The sequence below is a fragment of the Choristoneura fumiferana genome, chromosome Z, assembly GCF_025370935.1.
Source record: "Choristoneura fumiferana chromosome Z, NRCan_CFum_1, whole genome shotgun sequence".
NCBI classification, from domain to species: domain Eukaryota; kingdom Metazoa; phylum Arthropoda; class Insecta; order Lepidoptera; family Tortricidae; genus Choristoneura; species Choristoneura fumiferana.
The window spans coordinates 27,405,948-27,431,150 of record NC_133472.1 but is presented as its reverse complement, the minus strand read 5'-3'; the positions used below and the strand labels follow the sequence as shown (position 1 = coordinate 27,431,150).

Genomic DNA, 25,203 nt, shown 5'->3' with positions numbered 1-25,203 from the left:
ACTTTTATTATTTTTGTTGAAATATATGTAGCGGCCATGATACCTAAAACACACTTAACTTTTTTAGACAGACAGCCAGCTAACATTTCCTTTTAGGTCCTTTTGAACATTCGTTGGGTAAAAAAACCCTAAAAATGAGGTATATGAAGCGCAGAGCAGTTCGACCGTAAAATTCTTTGTTTTATTTTATAAATTGCAATGTTTCTTAAACTTCAACGTATCTGTAGGTTTTTGTTAAGTGTAGCAAAAGCTTCTTTAATTGGTTGGGCACAACTCGAAAACTGTTTCATGTTGCGATCCACTGGATTTCAACCACATCTAGACACATATAACATCACGTCACACCACATTGCATCACATCATATCTTTAGATAACAAAGGATAAATCCATTAATTGTTTTTTTATGCTTGAATAACATTTAATGAACAAAACATGTAATGCATTGAGATGATTGCTATGAATGTTAGCTTATCAGAAGTTCGAAGGAATTGAATTTTAAAATTGATCATTGTAACCCGTTAAGGACGTATAATTCTCCCCACGTGTTTCCATGACGTATGTAAGTATAAACTTGCAATCAGATCCTGTACCATAAAAAAAACACTAAAATTTGTCAGAACAATATCATTTAAATAAGCATGAGTCCAACCGAACCAATTAGAGGGGTATAAAGGTCTAGTAAGGTACATAATTTCTAAATCGTGACAAAAAATAAATCGCAAGTCATGTACGATATACGTCGTTGATACCATGAACATTAATTTACGCGTTAATTTCGCTTATCATTGCCAGAAACCATTTAGTTGAATAATTTCTACAACTCACTAATTTCCCGGAGAACCTGCTATATTTTTGTAAATCCAGGGGCAAAGCGATGGTGCCATTTATTTATCTCTTACAATTACAATCGAATATTTAACTAACATCACGTTCCTACCGCGCGAATCTTTCATAAAAAAGGAAAGATGCACAATTACGCAAGTATAGTCGTATAGGTAATGCTTAAGGCTGCGTTTCCATCAGGGATGTGCGAGGAATGAGTTTTTCATGAATCAATAGAAACGCTTCATTTACCTATCCTTGTTTAGCACATCTCTAGTGGAAACGGCTGAGCGGAGCGAGGCGAGGTAAATGAAGCGTTTCTATTGGTTTATACATACATACATATAATCACGCCTCTTTTTCGTAGGGGTAGGTAGAGACCACTTCTTTCCACTTGCTACGATCCTTACACACTTGTTTCGCTTCGTCCACTTTAATTATTCCCTTCATACATGCTCTTCGGTTTAGGGTACTCTTGACCTGGCCTTTTTTCAAGACGTCCCTGATTTGGTCTCGAAACGTCCCCCTAGGCTTATTGGCTCATGTAAAACACATTCCTCGCAACACACATCCTCGCACATCTCTGGTGGAAACGAAGCCTAAGTAAGAAATTGGAAAAACTATAAAATAAGCGGGGCCGTCTTTCACCTATTAGAGGCCCCGGGCACAACATGCTGCATTCGGTAAGCCTGATTTTCAGGCGAGAGTTGAGTAGCTATTTGTTATCGTTTGGTAATGGAGTAGGGACTAGGGGGCTCCAATCCATCGCTGGGCACGTGCCCAGTATGCTCAGTGGGGAAGAAGGGCCTAAAAATAAGCACTTCTGTTAAACTGTCTCGTGTGACACCTTAATCAAGTCCAGACAAAATAAGGCATTTGTTTCATTAAGAGAATTACATCCAAATAAGTAGGGCAACACATTATCACGCAAAGCACCTGTACTGTATGCGGACATCTAGTTTTATATAGGTATGTTTGTGTTTGTGTTCGATACATCCAATACGCAAATGAAAATGGAGGGCGCGTCACAAGCGATCGATCATATTTTATTAAAATATTGCTGGAATGATAATACCATTATCGTTGTTGAAGAATAACAAACTACAAATATGTTTGTACATTTTTTGTCCTTAAGCGTATTAGTATTTTAATTTAGAATTAAGTTTGATTAATTTGCTTTACATCCACCATCCAACAACCCAAGTTTTTTTTTTTTCGATCAACGACTTTAAATTGGGATGCACCAAAAAAAATAACCTAGTTTTTTTTTGTGGAAAGAATAGGATATTTTAAGTTCAGATACCATTTTCATTGTTTTTGAATTTGGATAAGTATTTAATTTTTATATTTTTTTTACGAAATACGCTGGATGACGTCACAGTGATACTCACAAAACCGGTCTTCAAAATGATACTCATTTTGATCTGAAGACGACATTTAATTTATTACTAGCGATATAATCATCATCATCATCAATAAGATAGCTTTATCTTTTCGTTTTACAGTAAAAGTACAACTAAACAAGAAGTAAACTGACATAACGAAAATAAAACACACTTTTTGAATAAATTTTACTTACCTACCTCATTTAATTTTAATGGCCAAAAATGAATTCACAACCTTTTGTCCACCCAAATCACGGTATCACAGTAGTTACCCGACTGCCCGAAGGAGGGTTATGTTTTTGTTATAGGTTTGATTTTTGTCACAATGTCGCGATGAAATTTCAAAACGTCAGAGCATCAGAGCCAAAAAAGTTGCGGATGCTAGGCGGCGCTAATGTCGTGCACAGAACCAATACTTTAATCTTTAAGCGGCTGAAAAACGAACTCCTGGCTCGTGGAGTCCTAGCGCTTTGAAGCTTCGTAAGGAAATAACAAAGAGGTTAGTAGACGTCACAGGGCACCGAGTAGCTGGGCTCCTCGGACAAAGAATTCTTGCAAAGAAAGAGATCCCAGCATATTCGGAACATTGCCTAAGGGGACTTCTTTAAATAATTTGTTATAGTTTTTATGTACTTTAAGATTAGGATAATTATGTATCAATAGTTATAATTTAATAACGTTGTCAATTACATTCTGATGCAGGTATTGAAAAAATAAATAAATATAATCTTGTACAATATAAAAAATGGGCCAAGTAATAAAAGTTATTATCGTAGCACGTAAGGGATCAAACGATTTCTTTCACAAATCGTTATGCATCCAGACTCATATGTACACGTCCAATCCTGAGACCATATTCTCTACGAGTAACGAAAGAGCTCTCGCGTTCGCATTAACCATCTTTTTCTACCCTCATCCATCTCATACCGTGCGACAGAGAGGTGGTGAAAACAATTTGGATTTCGAGTGCATTAAGCAAGAAGGGATCTGGTATGGTTGAAATTCAAGATTTTTTTACATGTTTACGCTATGTCACAAGCAGAAACTTTCAGTAGGTACACTCAGCGTATATGTTCAAGATTATAATATCAAATTCAATACGAATACGGACAATTGAGCCAGTCAGTAAAATAAAACGTTACATCGCAAACCTAGAATAATCAGATGGAAATCAAATAACAAAAACAACAAACAAATAACAAACAGCAAACTATTTATACATAAAACCAAATGTCGTATATATTGAACACATATAAAAAGCTAAATATAGGAGTTACTAACCTACTCTAGCAAAACCGTGTTTACATTTATTCAGTGCATATGCGTATCTGGTAATGATTCATGAGATTACAACAAAAACGTAAGAAAATTTACAGACAGCGTTCTAATTGATTGCATTGTTTATTTTACGAATAACGCTGTTATTTTTCAAGGAATCTAGTCCAAACCAGTGCAACACATAAATGCATTAGTAACGCAAATTGTTATTTTACCTTAGTTGCGGGCGTCCTTGTTTTACGATCGATTTGACGTATTTAACCATAATACAACACAAGAAACATAATTTTGTATACCTTTAAACGAGCATTTTTTGTTTAATTAAATATTTAATTATTTCAGGGATGAAACAGCTCTAACGATTTCTATAAAAAATGCTATCTGTGAGAGGATTTTCGGGAATGAACAAACGATCTAGCTAGTTTTATTTTTATTTTTTATTCGACTGGATGGCAAACGAGCAAGTGGGTCTCTTATCTATTAAATATATAAAACTCAAAGGTGACTGACTGACATAGTGATCTATCAACGCACAGCCCAAACCACTGGACGGATCGGGCTGAAATTTGGCATGCAGGTAGATGTTATGACGTAAGCATCCGCTAAGAAAGGATTATTCGAAATTCCCACAGGATAGGGAATAAATGTGATTTAAATTTTCACTTTGAAATGGCCCTATTTCCGTAACTGAAATTATTAGAAACTTCAAATTTGGCATGCAAGTAGGTAATAGGTACTAACAGGTAAAAACACTTTTCAGGATTTAGCAAAATTCCCACGGGATAGGAAATAAATGCTGCAGCCAGGGTCGTCTGCTGATGACGGAACTCCTCAAGGGCTGATAGCATAGATACGAAATTTTACATGTACGTTCAACGAGCTGACACAATTACTTTGCCCACCCGCGACCTTTATGATAGCTACTTTTGTGCCCATGCAATGTGTGTTCATGCAGTTCCTCCACCTCCACACTGTAAGAACACACAAATCCATCTATCACCACCACCACTTTACACTGACGCGTTTCGAACTCTACCAGAGCTCATTTTCAGAGCAACACAACCGTTCAGCATGCTACGGTGTGAAATTTGGCATAGATGGACCTAAAGTAATGCAGAGGTGCACTAGGGTGCACTACTTTACAATTTCTCGGGATATAATCCTATATGGTGTATGAAATCGCGGGCAAAAGAAACGCGTAGTACTTTAACGTTTTCTAAAATTTCAACCCTGAATCAGCGAAGCAGGGTTTTAAAGCTGGTAAGAATCATAATTAATTACGTATGTAGGTTGATTTTTGTATTACAAAATTTGCACCATCTGTCTAAAAGAAAATCTGTCCGTATTTGTATTTCCATGTTATCCTCCGAAAATTAATCAAAACACGAAAAAAGGATCGATCGCAGAAAGTAAATGTATGTTACTCCAAATTTAATGCGAGCGAAGCTGCGGGCAAAAGCTAGTCTCTGATAAAACGCGTGTTGTCTTGTTTTGGCCCGTGCGAAGCTTAGTTGCCCAGGTACTTTTAATTAAATAATTGTTGAGACAGTGTCTGTTAAAAACAGCTAACAACTACCAATGTGTGCGTTTTGCGTGTCTCTGTGTGTGTGTTACCTGTGTTACAAGAGCGTCTTGAAAACGACTTGATTAGCTATAATGTTGTTTGGATTGCAATAGGTTATGATAAGTTATGTATGATGTACATTTGCTTCGGGGACTTTTTGACACAAAGCAAGTGTTTATAGAGAGTTAAAAGGATCTGATGATTCTAACTTCACAAAAGGATATCTGGAAAATATCAAGAAAATACTAATACTAGCTAATGTGATCGAGAAAAAAATGACTTCGACAATGATTGTTTTTTAATAACCGACCTAGTAAAAAAAGATAATCATCATGATTCGAAAAATTCAAACAAAAACCTTGACATTGAGATGATTAGCTAGTAATTAGAGCGACAGCCCTAAACAATAAATTTAAAATTAAATATTTCTCCAGTGTCATATATGGACATTTATTTCTATAACCTTTGATTTCTCTTTGGTGTTAAATATATTGCCGGTACCCATTTAAGGGATAAAGTACCTATGTAAATTACCTACAAACTGCGACCATGAGTAATTCACCAGAAAAATTAAGAAATCAAGAATCTTTTTTCATTGCCTATAATCACAATTATTGATGTTTTAATAAGATTTATGAATGAGACTGTAAATTGAATGAATACATCAGCAGAGGAGAAAGTGCGTTTCCATGGTTCCTGCGAGTCATTCACGATATTTAAATTTTCTCGTATACTATGCCCCAAGTGTTTTAACAGAAGATTTGCTTGAAGGTCGTCTTTCTAAAAGAACACGAAAACAAAGCGTTTGCAATTTAGACAAAATCACAAAATGCCAGGATAATCAACGGCAAACGACGCCCGGCTGGGAGTGGATAAAGGCAAACGACGGTAGTCGAGTAGTATCATCCGTGCAGGCATTCGTTGCATTGCATTCACCTGTCGATGGCGGTTGCCTTTGAGTAGGCGCGCATGAAAGGAGCTCGGCGTGTCGATAGTATGCTGTCGCGATAGACCCGCATGGGGCACGCTAACAGAGGTCTGCCGAAACCACGGTAATGATATTTTGCGGCGGGTCTTGTGTTGTTTTGTGTGCGCGAGCCCGACCGGCGGCGGGGTGGTTCCCATCGCGGCGGCGCGGACGGCCCGCGAGCGCGCGCGGGCGGAATGCGGACGCGTCGCCGCCTCCGTCCGGTGCGGCACGCGGCGCTCTCGCCACTGCCGTCGCGCGCCGCCCGCTTCCCGCCTCGGTCGCTCAACATCGCGAACCCGCTCACTACGCAGCCTCCGTATCGAGCTACATTTCCCGAATTTGTTTAACGTTCGCTGTGAAGGCTCGGTGTGAAGGACGCACGTAATTCACTTGCAGGGAACGCGCTAACGCCGCAGTTGCTTTAGACAGCACCTCTGTTGCGGTTAGCGGCCGCGGGCCGTTGCGAACTAGATCATGGTTTTCAAGGGCAAGGGGTCGTATTCTCGAGCAGTCAATAATATGATCATAACAGTTCTTTTGAATAAAATTGCTTTCGATCTCAGACAAATATTTAAATCTTTAGAGAGTTTAAGGTTTATACACATACATTCATCATAAAAATAAAAATAATAAAAAAACCTAACAATAGTAATAATTTACTCGTCATGATCTGTTCACGTATAAGTTACAACGAAGTAAAATAACTAGGTAAACCATAATTTTAAAGGAAACCTTTTTTTACCAAGCATCTATTTTTTTAGGCATTTGGTATTAAACCCCCACCACCATCTTGCTCCCTAATCCTGCCGTGAAGCAGCAGTGCTTGCACCGTTGTGTTTCGGCGTGGAGAGTAAGTAAAAGCCGTGGTGGCCAAGTGGTTTAACCTATGGCCTCTCAAGCAGAGGATCGTGGGTTCAAACCCCGACTCGCACCTCTGAGTTTTTCGAAATTCATGTGCGAAATTACATTTGAAATTTACCACGAGCTTTACGGCGAAGGAAAACATCGTGAGGAAACCTGCACAAACCTGCGAAGTAATTCAATGGTGTATGTGAAGTTCCCAATCCGCACTGGGCCCGCGTGGGAACTATGGCTCAAGCCCTCTCATTCTGAGCCTGTGCTCAGCAATGGGACGTTAATAGGCTGGGATGGTGGAGAGTAAGACAGGCGGTTAAATTACTGGCACTTGAGGTATCCCATCTTAGGCCTCTAGGTTGGCAACGCATCTGCAATACCCCTGGTGTTGCAGATGTTTATGGGCGGTGGTGATCTCTTACCATCGGGAGACCCAATTGCTCGTTTGAAATCCAGTCGAATAAATTAAAAAAAAAACCTAACTTTAAAATGATTAATGTGAACAGTTCCTGCTTTTTTTCAGTTGTGCCATAAAGGTGAGCTTGACGATTTTTTTTTCGTTCACATTTAATCAGCACCTATTTTTTATTCGCTATTAGGAAGTCAAGAGGAGAGGTCTTTGCCCAGTAGGACACAGTTATGGGCTAAATATAATATTTATAATAATTAGAAACTCGTGAATCGTAACGTGTTGGAGTCGGCTTTAACTAACCACCCCAATAATTTCACATGATTTGCTATACATACTCTCTCTCTGTATAACTTAAAGCAAAAAAAAAATACCGTACTAATGGACGAAAAATAATTAATGGGTGAAAATAGCTTTTGAGTGGCTTAAATGGGTTCGTTAAAGAGTACCTTAAGGCACTTGTTCCACCGCCGACGATGAGCGAGAAGCGATTAGAGCTAGTAACTAGAAACGAGTGGACGAACAGCGAGAAGCGAGTGGCTACGCTGTAAGCGAGTATTCGAGTGCGACGGGCGATTACTCGCACCACTCGCTGGTTATGGTCTCTCGGCGTCAGTTAACCGCCAAGCTAACATCGCTAGAGCTAGTATCGCTGAGCAAGCATCGCTGAGCGAGTATCGCTGAGCTAGTTTTAGAGCTCAGCGAGTTTTATAGCTCTACCCGCTGCGACAAGAGTGAAGAAAGATTTCTTGCCGGCAGTGTGAACAGCCAGCGATCAACTATTAATAATATGTGTCTTATTTACTCACACAGGATCTATATATTTTGTTCGTTTCTTGAGCGAGAAAATAGTCGAAAGCCAATCGCTCCCTCGCGTCGGTGAGACAACTGCCTAAATAATTTAAATAAACCTTCCGTTTTATTTCAGTTAAATAATTTTTAGAATCATTGGAATCGATTTAATTACGATGATTTTCTTTGGTACAGAAGCCGTGAGGACTAGTACAGTCGTCATATAGTACGTAGCAGTCAAGATCACCAAATACTAGAATGTTACCAAGTATTTGGCGTTGTCGTGCTCCAGTATATTTTTACACGATGGATGTCCCGAACAATTTGACCGCTTTGACTGAGTCACTGTTAATGACTATTTTGTATGTTTCCAAGTATATGGTGATCTTGGCTGCTACTTACTATGTGACGCTGACTGTACTATTCTAGTTATTGAATAACAAGATCTCATCATTTCATTTACAGATCGATTCACAAGAGCTGGCACGAATGAATTGAATGAGTAAATAGAAGTGTCTACGTTTGCAGCACAAAATGATTAAATACAGGTTGATTTAATAAGTGTTAATACTGTTATAAGAAGTTTTATGCTTTTATACAAAATATCAGGTCTTTGTATGAGAAGGGCACTTACTTACACAGTGACATTACTTTCGTTCAATGAGGGTTTCTTGACAAGTGAAAAATCGCCAGATGACTTAGTATCGAGAAGTCCGTTTGACGTTACTGTCTTATTGGCTCATTTAGTTACCAGCCACAAACGTGAGATAAATGATAAAGTTGACAAACTAGTCTGTCACAAAAGCCGTCATTCATTCGTGTCAGCTCTTGAGAATCGATCTATACTATACTGGCCGATGATCACACTGTTGTCTATTCTATCGTAAGCACGACGATATTTATCTTTAAATATTAAAACCTATATCGAAAATACAAACACAAATTACAATATAATTTAAATATTAGTTTATTACGGCTAAGATAATCTTCAGGATAGTATGATCGTAAAATATACATATAGATTTAGATTATTCATTCCTAGTCATAATTATATTATCCTGCTAGACGTAAACGAATAAAAAAAATAGTATTCAAGAGTATAAGTAAAACTATATTTTATGAAATAATAAAACTTTTTTTCATTAAATAATTAATCTAACATTTAGGAAGTACATTTTTTGTTTACATTAGTTGCTCGAAGTGACGCCCTTGTTGTGGGATACCATGGCGGGCCCTTTTCAATGTTTCTAAATGATTTTTTCTTAAAATTTTAAAACTATTATTGATTGATAAGTGGATAAAATAAAATAATTCATGAATCATATCATTCATGATAATCGTTACAGATTCATTATTTATACGAATAAACTGTAATAAAATAGTAAAACTATATTTTATGAAATAATAAAACTTTTTTTCATTAAATAATTAATCTAACATTTATTTTTTAAGGAAGTACATTTTTTGTTTACATTAGTTGCTCGAAGTGACGCCCTTGTTGTGGGATACATTGGCGGGCCCTTTTCAATGTTTCTAAATGATTTTTTCTTAAAATTTTAAAACTATTATTGATTGATAAGTGGATAAAATAAAATAATTCATGAATCATATCATTCATGATAATCGTGAAATGAAACTAAAGCCTTTTAAGTAATGTAATGGCGTACTAAATGTATGGGAGGGTTTTAAGTTAATATTTGAGATATTTCTGGTTAAAAAAAAGTTATTGATATGATTTTACTCGTTGGGTAAAGTACTTTCGATGTCCGTTTAAACTTTTCTGATATCTGTTATATTTAAGGAATAATCGCCTGGCTACACATAACGAGTACACCCTGTATTGTATATGACACACCGATTTCATACCGATCACGCTGCCACCTGCCAGTTTTAAAAACATCGAACGCCGCCGCGGAAGATTTCACCGCACATTTCTAATAGTAGTAGGATATCGCCTTATTTGAAGTTTTAGAGATGGCAAGCTTGCGCAAAAAAAAAACAATGTATATTAAAGTTACTTTTTCTACTGGCGTACTACAATGTGCTGCTAACAATTACCGCTATCGGTAATCCAATGAGGTGCACTGTGTGATCGCAACTTTGACATTTCGTTGTGAAACGTTTCACAATGCTCTTTTTCGCACTGCAAATGGCGGGATTTAAAACAAAAAAAAAAACAACCATTCTATTGTATTTACTTAATTATTGTTAAATCGACTTTAAAGATTAATTAAAATATGTTTACATAAACAATTATTGAATAATGAATACTTAAATAACGGACAGTAAATGAATTTTACAGTTATCATTAAATTGTAATATTTCAACATTATTTAATTTGGCTGTATTCAAAAAAGTTCCCAGGTCCATTCTAAGTAAGGTTGTAATTAGTGAAAAAAAAACGTTTCAAAATAGCGGGATTTGTTTTGCTATTACACGGAGTACTTGAAAATTAAAAGAAATAAAAGAGTTAATCACTATTTAAACGACTTTTTATCTGTGAGAGAGAATGTGTGACTTTGGTGAATTAAGTGATGCAGAAATGATGACGACCCGCCAGAAATAAAACACCGGCAATGGAAGTGAGCAGTAAATTGCTAACTTTAAAATCGAAAAATTTATTTATTGTCCGTTATGTAAGTATTCATTATTTATTAATTGTTTATGTTTGAGCTCGTAGAAAAAGTAATGTATGCAACTATTCAGAATCAGCCATTGAGACACTCATGGGTATCTATTATGACATGAGGCGAAACTGACACTCGTATCTCAATGGCCCTTAATATACATATTATAATACAGTTGCATAAATAAATATTTGTCCATGACAACAAAGTAGGAACCGGAAAGAAACCTCTCAATCTTGTTTCAGAATAAAAATACTAAGTGCCAGCATGGTAGCAGATAACGAATACTACAAACGATTCGAAATCATAATAAGCACAAAATGATGGGTAAACCTTTTTCGGGATCATTATTCGATCTTCAGCCTGAGCTCATATTAGGTGTCAGTACATTTACCCTTTTCATAGCCATACTACACTGTTTGACGGACAGAAGTGTTGAAAGTGAACGTGATTCAGACACACAATATGACCTCTCCCTGGATAACGAATTTTATAAGTCCCAAATATTTGGTTTTAGAATATATTGTACCTATCTAAATTGGTGACCGTAAAATAACTTTTGTGTAATAAAATAGCTAGTAAGTAATCATACTAATCGAAAACTCTTTTTGGTGCTCAGTTTGTCCTATTTTTAGGTGGTCATTAAATTTATTTCTACTTCTATTTATGTAAATAAGCGGAAACGTAAAATTACGTAATGAGTCCCGATTTATTCAGCGCTTTTATTACTCGCCGTGAAAACCCACAGCTCTGCGGCGATAAAATTGAAAAGTATGCTCCTTGTGCAGTATTTTTTAATTTTAAATTAATTAAAGCATTTCACTTATTGCGATTAAATCTATTATTATACTATAGTCCTGACCATGGAAGCAATAAGTACTACTTACAACAGGAATTTACACTTAACACTGATACAAAATAAAAGAAACAAATCACGTGTTATCTCAAGACTTGTATATTTGAAAGTTAAGGTGCCGTGGTGTCGACAGAGACGCAATCCAAGCACAGAGTATTGTACCCTTTTTCTAAAAATTTCCCTCTCACATGATTTGGTACACGTACGCTTAACGGCTTACGCCTTCGACATACGTTAAAATTCCGATATCGTGATGAAAAATTGCAAATATGCTCCAACACAAAGCATTAGTTCATCTTTTTACATCGTGTCTGAGGCCGGCAATTACCATGATCTTAATAATTAGGCTTCGTATTGCTACTATGAATGATAAAATGCTTTATATTTAGTATAGGTACCTATGTAATGTAACGACGTTTTCATAAACGGTTACACGTTATTACATACAACGCTTCTGTTGAAACTTAGGTACCTTGCTGACTGTACTTTTTGTTAACTGTGCTTGCATTGTCAAATTGACACCCAAATTACATAGTACGTACGTACCTTTCAATCTAATCCGGCCACTGGGAGTGGGACAAAATGAACTTACAAGATTTGACTCAAAAACAACAAACAGCAAAAATAGGGTACGTCAAATAACACTTGTTAAAATTAAAATGTTTATTCTGCACGTAGGCCGCAAAAGGCTCTTTTACATGTAATTTTTTTATACTACCAGCATTTTCGGAAAGACTAGCATTGCCAAGTATGCGCCACAAGAAACATGGCAGAAAGTTTTTTTTTTTTTTCAAAACAAAAATTATAATACAATTCATTTAACTACGAGTATTAAAGCTAGCAGAACCAACTAAATTAGAAATATATAGCTAAAAGAATAAAATTAAAGGAATGTAGGAGATCGTTTGGTAAAGTACCTAACTATAAAATAAACATCTTAGGAGATGGGATCTATCGATCATGACAAAATTTAATTTAGCTATGTTTAATGCAAATGCTTCTACCGTCAAAAAAATTAACTCGAGATGTATAAAGTCTCATTTCAGGTCAACCTTTAAGCTTTTTAATTCCGAAGGCAAAGTTACTCCTGCCGCCCCCAGTTAAAAGCACAAAAATTGATCTAGTTTAATTTGATCATGATCAATTCTCGGTCGCCCAGGTACTATAGACATTAATGGGAATAAGTAGATCAGATAAATGATATAATGTCAAACTTTTAATGTCATACTTGCTCAAATCATGATTGTAATAATATTGAGACGAAATTCTCGGTGGTAGTCTTTGATTTGACGGCTGGTTTATTTACTCGTAGCTCAGAGCGCGCGCATCCCAGGTGTCGAAGTACTTATTACTTTCATGATCTAGACAGAAACTGTTCGTTTTATATAACGTGTTCAGAGGCATTTTTGTCGATGAGTAGTGACAGACAGGCTCACGCAAACAAGCTCAGACGGACATCGAAGCTATCCTATGTGCTCCTACGGTACCGTTATGTCCTTTCAATGATGCATTTCTACACCGTGTTTTTATATCCGTTAACGAATTCACTGCCACCTGACTTCCACAGTTGCCAGCGCCGCACACGTGCGTTCAAAATGTATGAATAATTATGACAGCGGCAATGGGCGAAGCTCCGAAAACGCATGTGTGTGTCGGTGGCAGTGAATGAGTTAACTTCGGCAGACAACTCAGTTCATTGATATGAACTATGGTCTGTCCCAGAATTCGAGATACTAAAATGACAGTCTGAAATGTTAAACGTAAAAATAATGTGGCCAGCATAAAAGGAACAGTGCTGCTCCGTGATTTCGGTTTCGTAAATAACCGATAAAATGTTTATTTTACGATAGCAAAAATAACATTAATGCATTCAATATTCTACTTTCCATTTTACTTTATCATACGATAAAGTGATGAAATCTAAGCACAGGTAAAAATACAGTGTTCATCACTTAGTGCCAACGTAAAAAATAATACAGAGGGGCTACTACAAAACTAGAAAAACAAAGTTCGTATGGCACCGTCCCTTTCACTCGCGTATTGAATGAGATAAGCGTCAGCGGGACGGCAACATACGAAGTTCGAGTTTTGCATTTCGTAGTCAGGGCCAGCAGGGCTACTACGAAATTCGAAAATCGAAGTTCGTGTCGTTCCGTTCCTTCTGACACTACTATTTAATTTAATACGTAAGTGAGAGGGACGTTACGGTACGAACTTTGATTTTCGAATTCCGGAGTAGGCCCTCAGATATCACACAACGTCATTGTTCATGTTTTTCGTATTCAAGTGGTATTCAACCGATTTTCGTTACTTTACTCGTATTGTCATCGGATGTGATCAGTGCGTTTTCTCGTGTTATTGTTGCTGTTGACGTTATTTGTTAAATTTGTTGAGATAGACTTTTTATTTGTTAATTTTGTTTTGTTTGGTCGTGTTTTTGTTGTTTTGTTTGATTAAACATGGACTCTGAGCAGCCAAGTACTTCGTCGCATAGACGACGCAGCGAAGAAATACTTTCGCCTCGGAAAAAACGGAAACGTCAACCTCTTAGCAAAGCCGCGAAGTGTATGGTTGTAAAACTACTTAGAGTGAAATTTAAACTTAAACATCAACATCTATAAAAAGTCGAAATATCTCGAAAACGGTCGCATTTTTATAAGACCTATTTTACCTTTTCTAGAATGTCCTAAGTGCCCTACATTTTAGTACATCACGGATCCGTTCATATCTTAATATTTTACGACATACATACATTGGTACCTACAAAATCTTTCGGCACATCACTATTTATGAGACGCAAAAAACAGGTAACACATGAAACGTCATTTTAGTATCTCGAATTCTGGGACAGACCATACCTAATAATTCACTTTTTCGAGAAATTAAAAAAAAATAAAGAAAGAACTTTTTTCTTGCAAATAATATCATCACATTCATTGTTGATTGTTAAATTACAAGTGACATCGACGTGACACATAACAGAGGCATCAAAAAACAACATATTTAACTTTCCTTTACTAAATATGTCTAAGCTGAAGTGGGACTGGGCTGGCCATGTTTGCCGCATGCCAGACGAGCTTTGGGCCAAGATAACCACCGAGTGGATGCCTACCAACTCGAAAAGGCGACCTGGCAGACCTAGGCGGCGATGGCGGGATGAACTGGACTTCTTCTTGAAGGACTGGCCCTTGTATGCAGGGGACAGAGAGCAGTGGAAGTATTGGGGGGAGGCCTTTGCTCAGCAGTGGGACAGAATAGGCTAACAATAATAATAATAATAATAAAAAATATGTATGAATTTAAACACGAATTAGTTATGGATTTTTAAAAAAATCATAAATCAAGGACCTTTACGCTGTTTTACTGCTAATAATTAATTACTTAACTCTTGATTATCTTTTGAACAGTAGACTAGTATCTTAGAGAAATTAACTTCATTTTACCTGCAGATTGTCCCCTTAAAGTTAACGGATATCAAAAATAACACGGTGTATAAAACACGTGACTTCCTTTCGAGGCAATGAAGTCAATACTATGAAAATATACAAAGAACGTATAATTAGTATAGAGCCAGTGTTAATTGAGTTTGTCAGACAGTTGTGAACAAAGTGACAAGCGACCAACTAATTATTATATCATGACGGCACGGAATCGCCTTCACCGCAAAGTAGCACGACATTGAACCATTCCTTTGCAGATATTTTTTTGACACAATGCTCTATAATACAAAGCCCATAAAATGTACCTCTCAGAATCGAAAGAACAGATTTTACTCCTAGAATGCTCAGCGTTAAAATTAATATACCCCGTACGGTCAAAGACTTTAATTCATGAGCCACCATGAAACCATTTTACAGTAAAAGTAAGGGATATTTGGAAATAATTCCGATCCGCATTGGCGATCCCTTCAAATAGCAAACTGTGTTAAAAATAAAATTATGTTAAATACTTGTGATATATAGATATCATTTAATAATATTGTAAATTTGTTTAAAAAAAATATACCTTGTTGAGTTTTTTGCCGGACTCTTCTCAACAGAGATTTTTCCGAACCGGTGGTAGATTTTTTTTGACATTCATTAGTGCTAGTTATAGCCTAAATTGAATAAAGATATTTTGACTTTGACTTTGAAACGTGGTGGCATCGCATTAGTTAACAACGAAAATCGTAATGACTTTTCCTTCGAAAGGTTCCATGGTGGCTCATGAATTAAAGATATTTGTATGAATAATACGAATGTTTGCTCTCGGATCTTGGATGTTTAATATGTATATAAGTATGTATTTATCTATTTAAGTATGTTTATCCGTTGCCTAGTATCCATAGTACAAGCTTTGCTTAGTGTGGGACCACTAGGTCAATTGGTGTCCAGTGTCCCATGATTTCCTTAAAGTCCTTGGCCGTACAGGTCGGTTCACAAAAGCTAACACGAATTGGATTGAATGAGTGAATGAAAGTGTATGTGTATTACCTATTGAATACACTTCACACAAATATGAAAATGTCATGCATCTGTCGTTTTCTAAAATGTCTAAGTGACATTACTTTCGTTCAATCTATTAGTGTCAGCTCTTGTGAATAAATAAATAAATAAATATCATGATCATAGGACACTGGACACCAATTGACCTAGTGGTCCCATAAAGCTTGTACATACTATGGATACTAGGCAACGGATAAACATACTTAAATAGATAAATACATACTTATATACATATTAAACATCCAAGATCCGAGAACAAACATTCGTATTATTCATACAAATATCTGCCCCAGCCGGGAATCGAACCGGGACCTTAAGCTTCGTAGTCAGGTTCTCTAACCACGTGGCCATCCGGTCGTCAAATCGATCGAATCTATCTGTAGATGCAAATGTGAGTGATACTTTATGAAGAAATCATTTCGTTGACAAAAAGTGTAAAGAAATAGTACAGTTTTATCTTGATATAAAATTGTAATGGCATGTGTATAATTAATTATCTTACCTTATCTGAATCAGTTGTATTGCCACTGCCAAATGACGCCAGTGAATTTCGGTCTAAAGTCTCATCCAGCAACGTGTCATCCAGATCTCTGAAAATATATTACCCTTCAAAAACCCTTCTCTGTTATACATTGCAAAATAAAACTTCTACATTTTAACATTCCATCATTCATTTTTATTTTTTATTGGAAAAAGTGGATACTTATTGTGTATGTTGTTTTGTTGGTTTATCGAATATAATATCATGTCTAAAATTCGGCCTGTACAATTTATTCACGTATGGATGACGTTAAATCACGCCCCTAAGTGGCTTTGAACATGCAAATTTTAAAAACCAGTCACTTGGCTGACACAGTACACTAACACTTTAGCCCAATGTATGCGGAAGGTGCAACTACACTAATTCATCCACCTCAGTTAGCTTGGTAACAAAAAACCTTTCAAATCAAGCGACAAGGTTTTTGAGACTTATGAAATAAGTTCAATATGGAAGTATTCTACTGAAGAGTTCTGCATTGATATTAACCAGTTCTGCTATGTGAAACGGTTGTGAATATGATCAAACCTGCTGGATCGCTGTGAGCTGGTGGGGCGCACACGAGCCGGGCTGCGAGGAGGCTGCTGCAGGACGCCGCTGAAGTAAGTTTCCTATGACAAACAAGTTTAACCATTAACGAGAAGAAGTTCCCATCCCAGTAAAATAATATTCAAAGGCTGCTACAAAGCACAAAGAACAAGCGACTTTATAGTAAACAAATAAAAAAAATAAGCATTATTAACCCGATTTATAGGTTTTGAAAATGGCGAAATTTTGATCTCCTGTATTTATAATAAATATACCAGTAAATTATATTATTCGTACTCGTAATGTATGTAAACGAAAACATACTTGCATATAATTTTGTGTTTCAATTCACCTGAATAACCTCCCTGAGCCGACGCACCCAGGTTTGCTTCACCTCTAACGAAGTAGCCTTGAGGACTATCCGACAGTCACTAGCCATCGGTTCACGTCCAGTCCACACGGAAAATTTGCACTCATCACCTTCAATATGTTCTGTTACTCCAAGTTCTGAAGTCTGCAAACAAAAGCAGAAACGAGTTCATTAACTTATTGGTCTCTTAAAATTACTTAATAAAGTTGCTAACAGCTTCTTGTACTATGTGAGTGCAAGATGTACTTTGTATCTACTCACAGTTTGCTTTTCCAAAGTAGCAAACATTTTTTTTTTCTTATACTTCCATCACTAGTGCAATTTTACTGTAAAATATACAATAAAAAGACTCTTTATTGTACACCAGACATAGAAAGCGATACAGAAAACAGATACACAGAGAAAAAATTACAAGGTGAGCAATAGGCGGCCTTATCGCTTAAGAGCGATCTCTTCCAGGCAACCTTTTTACAGAAAGAAGGAAGGACTATTTTACAACAGGTGGTGCATCAAAAGTAGATCAGAAAATAATAATAATAATAATGTTCTTTTAATTATGTACTCACCATAAACTTGGTTTTATAAATATATTTGGCTTTGCCATGCGAGTCTTTGACTTCCTTGGCAAGGAGAAGGTGCAAATCGAAGAGGAAGACTCTCCTCTCGCGCCCTTTCTTTATAATCTGGCGCAGGTCCCACACGTGGAAGGAATCTTGCAGGACCACCTCGCCGAGGCTGTCCGTCGGCACATCACACCCCTCCAATAACGAAAGGTGCATCGCATCGTTGGCCTTTTTAGGCACAGACAGCATAACTTCCAAACCGTCCTGCAACATTTTTTTTTTTAAGAAGAAACTTACGTATGATTCCTTCTTCTAACTTATTTAAGATTTATTTATGAAATCAACTACAGGATCTTTAGATTAATATTAATATCATATTTTTTAATATACATATACCTTACACTCCATTAATCTGACTTTGGCTTTGAAAGGACCTGTTTACTGTGTCTCGTAAAATAAAATAAAACTGAGCATTTCAATTAGAGTGTATGACAATGGTCAAAACTTCTATCAGGATGAGGGATTGTCACTAACTGCCCTAGCACCCAAATCCTCTCAAGACTTCGATTTATAACAATACTCATAGTCTAACACGAAAGCGAACAGGAAAATAACATCCTGGTCGTACTACTCAAAAGAGAAATAAATAATATGAGTAATAATGACTATCTGCATTATATATAAATAGATGAGAGTTAGTTTCACAAGGTTAGGAAAGTCTTAGAAGTAACACATTAAGATAAATTCAACTAACGAGTTAGGTTTTATTTGGAACTAAAAAATCGAAGTGTTTATTTAGGGAACAGCCAGCACATACGAACTTGTAAGTACAGTACAGTGTCATTTAATTTATCTTAATGTGTTGATATTCATTTAATGGCAAGTTCGAAACATAATGCAATAAAAACAACACGAAATTAAATACATAACTATACATTAATAAATCTATACGTACATCGTCTTTGTCGTGCAACGGAAGGGGCCCGATACGTACACCACGTAGATGAATTAGATGTTTTAACATCATTATAATTAACTCTTCTGCACTTTTTAAAACCATCACATGATAATTTTTGAACAATTAATAAATTCTGTTTACACGTATGGAATAAACCATTACTCATTCAGAGTCCTGAGCAACTGTACAACGAACGAGTGTGACGCTAATGACTCAGAAGGAAAACGTTACACAAATCATCTGTGCCGTTAATGAGTTCCAAAAGCGGACCCACTTATTTAATCTCAAATTCAATGTCCATTCTCTTAACATATTTAAGTAGAAACTAGTGAGATAGCCCGTAATGAGTGTAATGACATTACGATGTACAAAACCTCGTTAGTGGCCAAACAGTAGTAAAAATTGCATTAACAATAAGCAATAACATCTACATGTTTAAGGAAAACTTACATTATATTAGATATTTACGTCCTTTAAGCTATTCATAATGTGTACTACTTTTGCAGGAACGAACTAACGTGGGAACAAATTCATACTCGTAAAGACATTATGCAGATACTTGTGTCGCATTTAATTTTAATAAATATCTCAATAGATTTCAAATGCGTTACCGCCATCTAATCAATGTCCCTTGTTTTGCAAGACCATCTATGTATGCACCTACTAAGTTTACTTGTGTCTACTGAAAGGATTTCCGAGATAGATGTTATTAAAAAGAAGACTGGAAGCATAAATGTTAGGACATACCTACCTTTTAATAATTATTAAGCACAGCTTCAGATTGGCACTGCTCGACCTTTTATAACTTATTTCGAAAGAAAAACCGAAGGAACTGTCAAATCATATGATTAAACTGAAGGAATCTTTATCTTATCGCGGCATAAAATCGGTGAGCGTCTGTGCTGATAAGAGCCTACGTAGTATTTCATGATGTTATGCTATGGATAACATGTACCCAACAAAGTGATACACATCTAGGAAAACATATAAGTAACGAAAGTGTGACCAGGGATTTAAATAAGGTAGTTTGAAAGACAAACGTTTAAGAACAAATAAAAATTATGAGAGAGCGTCATAATGGATTTGTTAAGGCGTTGTTAATAAAATATGGTTTTGTAAAAATAATTAAGTAATGCAAAATACTTTGCTATCAGTACGTGATTATTTACCAGGTTAGTTGGAAGATACCTCTTGAAAATATAAGTACTCCTGGGAACTATTCGACATTAAAAAAATTTTTTTTTTTGTATGATACGCATTAAAGAGTTCACGAACAGACATGCAAAGATTTTTAATGTTAATAATTTATTCGGAATAAACAAGATGCTACAACCCAGATTCAAAGTGCAGATTATATCAGGTGAACTATAATGTTCGTCAGCTAAACGAATTTTAAATCCGCAATAAGACTCGAAAAACCTAAACCAATGCAATGTAACCGTTTCTTGAATCAAAAAGTGTCACACTGTCACGATATAATATACAGCTATCCCTTTGTGCCTCGGGTCCTTAATGAAACGCTTCGTTACGACTGCAAGGTCCGCAGTGTCAACTGCTACCGGTGAAAAATCATACACGTTTTTAAACTCGGAATAGTGGTGCCTTGACTTGCTCTCAACAACCACACAAGTAACACGCACCACACGATACATACGAAATAGCAAGTTACGAACTTTTTTTATTTTAAATTTCTGAATGAAAATAGAATGTACATTATAGTAACACCAAGTCAAGTATTTACATTCAAAAAGTATCATTTGGTGAACAGGGCCAGATGAAGAAGACCGCAAACCGGTACTCTGTTATAATATAAAATAATTTAACTATGCCGTTTTTGGGCTAAATGGAATCGTTGTGAGATGCACTTTGGCTACAATCACTAAAACCACGAAAAAAAAATTATTAACTAAAAAGGGAACCGACTACAAAAACCTTGATAATAATTTTCTACTAGTTTGAAGTCGGTGCCTCAGCACGAGCCAGCAGGAGTGATTGAAGCCCAATATATAGGTAAGTGAGGTAGACGACTATAGATAGTTCCACTTCTGCTGGCTCGTGCACCGACTTCAAACTAGTTGAAAATTATTTTCAAGGTTAGTCGGTTCCATTTTTGTTAAAACATTTTTTTCATGGTTTTTAGTGACTTATGGCCAAAGCCTAAACACGGTATAGTTATATTATTTTTCACCAACTTGCTCGGAAATGTTCTCATTAATGTTGGAAAAAATCGACCGGGAAGCTAAGAACAAATAATATCAGGAAGCGTAACTGCGTTATAAAAATGGAAACTGTGTCCTAAGTGTGTCCTGCGCTAAGGTGCGCATGCGCGTCGTTTAATTTTGACTGACATAAATTTTGCAAGTTTAGTGAGCTCACGTCAAACTTTCGAATTTTAGATTGTGAACAGCTCTAAATTACCATGCCAACGAACGTCTGTTATGAAATAATGGTGCGGGAACAATGCAAAATTAAAATGTCCAGGTATCTCTTTCCACTAGTAATCAATTGTAAAACTAGATTTATATTCAAAAATGTTCAAATATATTATTGGTTGGAGGTGGTCAGTATTATGCAAAATCAAGTCTGTGGTCACCCATAGAAGCTCATGTCAGTTTCTATGGGAGTGTAGGTAAATGAAAAACAGGGTCGGTATTTCCATGTCAGTATTATTCGGCCCGGTAAAAAGTGCCACCTTTCGAAATGATCGAGTCAAAGACACATAAATTATTTTTTAATGTTTTTTTTATTCTGCAGGGCTTCTACGAAACTCGAAACTCGAAGTTCGTATCGTACCGTCCCTCTCGCTCTCGAATTAAATAATATAAGTGTCAGAGGGACCGCACGACACGCACTTCGAGTTTCGTAGTAGCTCTGCTGGACTGGAACAACACGTAACCGACCGGACTGTCGTAATTTGGCCGTAAAGAAAACTCTTTAATTTGTTAAAATTATTACTTAAAATTTGTTATTTTTATCTGTTAATCAGAAAGGTTATTCCTATTGATTAAAAAGTTTCAAGCGTTTTTAAATATTTCAGACCCCATTGTCCAAGAATCACGTACAAAAACCAAGATAAAAAAAAAACTTTGTTTTCTGCGTTTAGCTAACGCCAATAATGATTGTGTCCAAATCATAATAAGGTGTATTTAGACTTAATTATCTTCTCGGACTGCTAAATATTTTGTAACAAAGGTATGTTTTTTAATGTTGTGCGTTTGGGAATTTCCGCTTTAACTTAAAGTAAAAATGTATAATAATCATATTTAGTAATCCTATAAGTTTTCTTTTAATTTATTTTGATTTTAATTCGGACCCAAATCTTTAATATCGAAATTGAGGGAGGGAACGTGAATTTCATTTTGTCAAAGATTTTCTACCGTGTTATTTTTACGAAAATAAAATGAGTTCTACAAGTAGTAATGATAATATCCTAATGAGCACACCACCAACTCCTAACTCGTAGCGCAGCATCTTTTATCAGTAACTTTTATTACTATTAGTGGCTGTTTCACCATCCATTGATTAGTGTTAACCGGCGGTTAAGTGTGATGCCGTCCCTATTTGTTTTGTTCGAATAGACGGAGACGGCATCACATTTAACCGTCGGTTAACGCTAATCAATGGATGGTGAAACAGCCTCTTAAAGTGTTAATTTTGTTTAGATTGTAAATAGATTGTTACATAAACATAATTTGAATAAATATAATGTTTTCGTTTTCTTTCCTCGCATATTTGGAGAAAAGCAGTATACAGGCCTCGGCAGGAATGTCGTTTCGTGGATTCGTATCTATTGAAGGACTCGACTACGCCTCGTCCTTCAAAACTATACTTATCCACGAAATGAACTTTCCCGCCGTTTCTGCAGTAATAAATTATTATAACAGAGTATCCACGGCCTTCTTCATCAGGCCCAGTTCACCAAATGAATGCAAGTATTTACATTCAGAAAGTAAAAAAGGCAACATCTTAGCTGGCCATGGCCAGCAACGTTGTTTGAAATAACATTAATTACTATCCTCTAATTTAAAATTAGAACGAATCTTCAATAAGTGCTATACAAAGACGTTACTTCGCGTTCTATCATCACGAAAATAAGGACATTTCCTTGGATGTTTGAGAAAAAAACAATTAATTTGTCCAAAATGTGTTTCCAAACGTCCTATGGCACTAGTCCTTTGGCATACGAACTGCCATACATCCTGTATTAGGCAATCGATCAGAAACAGTCTGCCAGCGCCCTTTGTATTGCCCTGTCTGAACATTCGCAAAAACTAGATGTACAATTAAACTTTCTTTTTTATGTAGCCTGTATTATGTCCCACTGCTGGGCAAAGGCCTCCCCTTTTCTCCACCACTCTTCCCTGTCCTGGACATGCACAATTAAACTAATACAACAAACATTTTACCTTTATTTCACCTTGTCCTTCGGCGCAACAGGCTTGAAGATCTTTAAGCAACAATTGATACTTGGTTATCCTTTGAACTGGTTTGATCAAATAGGCCGCTAATGGATGTTCCAATTTCTTTTTCCTTTGCACCCTGATTAAAGAAAGATACAAGGTCAAATATGTTGATCAAAAAACAAGGTATGGTCAAACAATCAGTTTAATTTTAGCTAATTAATAAAGTTATAGGCAAACCAAATAGTTCAGCCAGTGCTGAATGTAGAAGGGTAACAGATATATATAGAAGTATATATATAATCTGTCCGTATCTGTACAATAGTTGATAGAAGCAGCAGTTTCAACATCACCTGTGCCTCTAGAAGAGAAGCTTGCTAACAGGCACACACACACACACGTGGGCTTAAACTTTTACGCAGGCTGTGTAAACATAGCCTACATTGCTTTGCATGGCATTCTTGTCTAGCGCTGTGAGAAGTAGCTAAACGGTGCGCGAGAAAAATAAGCTAAGACATTGGCGTAATCTCATTAGTGGATTTTCCTCGCAGACTACTTGCCTACCGTACAGCTCTGGTGAACGTGCAGCCTAATACCAAAATGCTAAACACTTCGATCAAAATTCTACCACTCTGTTACACATACAGCTTGCTCTGGTCTCGCTAATTTACATAAGTAAATATATTTAAAAGAAAAAACCGTCGAGTAGTATGTAGAGCAAGTCACCTCTCGAAGTAATCCCCGGCATGCTGCACGACGGCGGCGTTGCTGTCCGGCTTGTTCCGGCAGTAGGACACGTACATGTCAAACTCGCGCGCCCACGTCACGAAGCAATGACCCACGTCTTCCGGCATTGTTTCGTATTTATCTAGTTCACGCAGGAACACGCGCTCGTGGAAACGGTGGATCTCCTCTATGTTACCGAATATTAGTTCCTCCTGAAAATTTTAAGCTTGTCTCAGCATTGCTCTCCTAGAGCCTATTTACAATTTTATATGGCATGTAAAATATCGTGTGATTTACATTACGTTAGTCTACGCATGATGTGACATAAAACAAAATTCTTTTTTGACTTCTGATTATGACTATAATGCAAGGTATAAGTTTACCTTGCCCTGCAAGGCCTGTGGCACCGCTGTCGGGTCGGTGCGCATTTCACGAAGATAGCAAGTGATGCAGGTCTCGAGATCTTTGACGTAAGCGCGCTCGGTTTGCAAAAGCTCTGCCATTATGAACCTGAGACAAAAAAAAACGTAATAAATTACACGACAAATTAATAATACATAATGGGTGGAGCGGAAAGACGACTAATACGTTCTGCACAAAATTACTTTTTGCAAAGTTTAGCTATACATCAATATGAAAAAAAAAATACGTTTCTTGTATGACGACCGACTTAAAATTTTAACTTTATCTTATTTTTAGTATTTGTTGTTATAGCGGCCACGGTAATACATAATCTGTGAAAATTTCAAGTGACTAGCTAATGCGGCTCAATAGATAGAGCCCTGTGACAGACGGACGGACAGATAAAGAGACAGGCAGACAGACAGATAGCGGAGTCTCAGTAATAGGGTCTCGTTGGCACCTTTTTGGTACGGAACCCTAAAAAGCACAATGATAAAGTAACTAACTCTTTCCTGCGCGCGCTGCGGCGCTTGTCGTCAGCGGGGGCGGGCGGCGGCGCGGCGCGCGTCTCGCTCTCCGCCGACTGAGAGGACGCCAGCGAAGGCGGCACGCCGGAGTCGCTCTCGGCTTCGCTCTCACCGCCTTCCATGGAACCGCTGAATTCCGCATATCTGT

General features: G+C 36.8%; 1 protein-coding gene across 7 annotated transcripts in view; it reads right to left on the bottom strand.

Moving 5' to 3' along the window:
* The window catches only part of trio (trio Rho guanine nucleotide exchange factor), a 142,843-nt gene that overhangs the window by 69,006 nt on the left and 48,634 nt on the right, over positions 1 to 25,203 (bottom strand). For all 7 annotated transcript variants that reach the window (XR_012451900.1, XM_074094949.1, XM_074094978.1 and 4 more), the window contains exons 20-27: positions 25,035 to 25,199; positions 24,510 to 24,636; positions 24,127 to 24,338; positions 23,407 to 23,539; positions 18,046 to 18,306; positions 17,462 to 17,623; positions 17,110 to 17,192; positions 16,546 to 16,633 (exon numbers count right to left, since the gene is read on the bottom strand). Coding sequence is in view for 6 of the 7 variants with exons in the window: in XM_074094949.1 (XP_073951050.1) it covers positions 16,546 to 16,633; positions 17,110 to 17,192; positions 17,462 to 17,623; positions 18,046 to 18,306; positions 23,407 to 23,539; positions 24,127 to 24,338; positions 24,510 to 24,636; positions 25,035 to 25,199 (1,231 nt within the window). In the remaining variant the exon portion in view is untranslated. The remainder of the gene's footprint in view (positions 1 to 16,545; positions 16,634 to 17,109; positions 17,193 to 17,461; positions 17,624 to 18,045; positions 18,307 to 23,406; positions 23,540 to 24,126; positions 24,339 to 24,509; positions 24,637 to 25,034; positions 25,200 to 25,203) is intronic.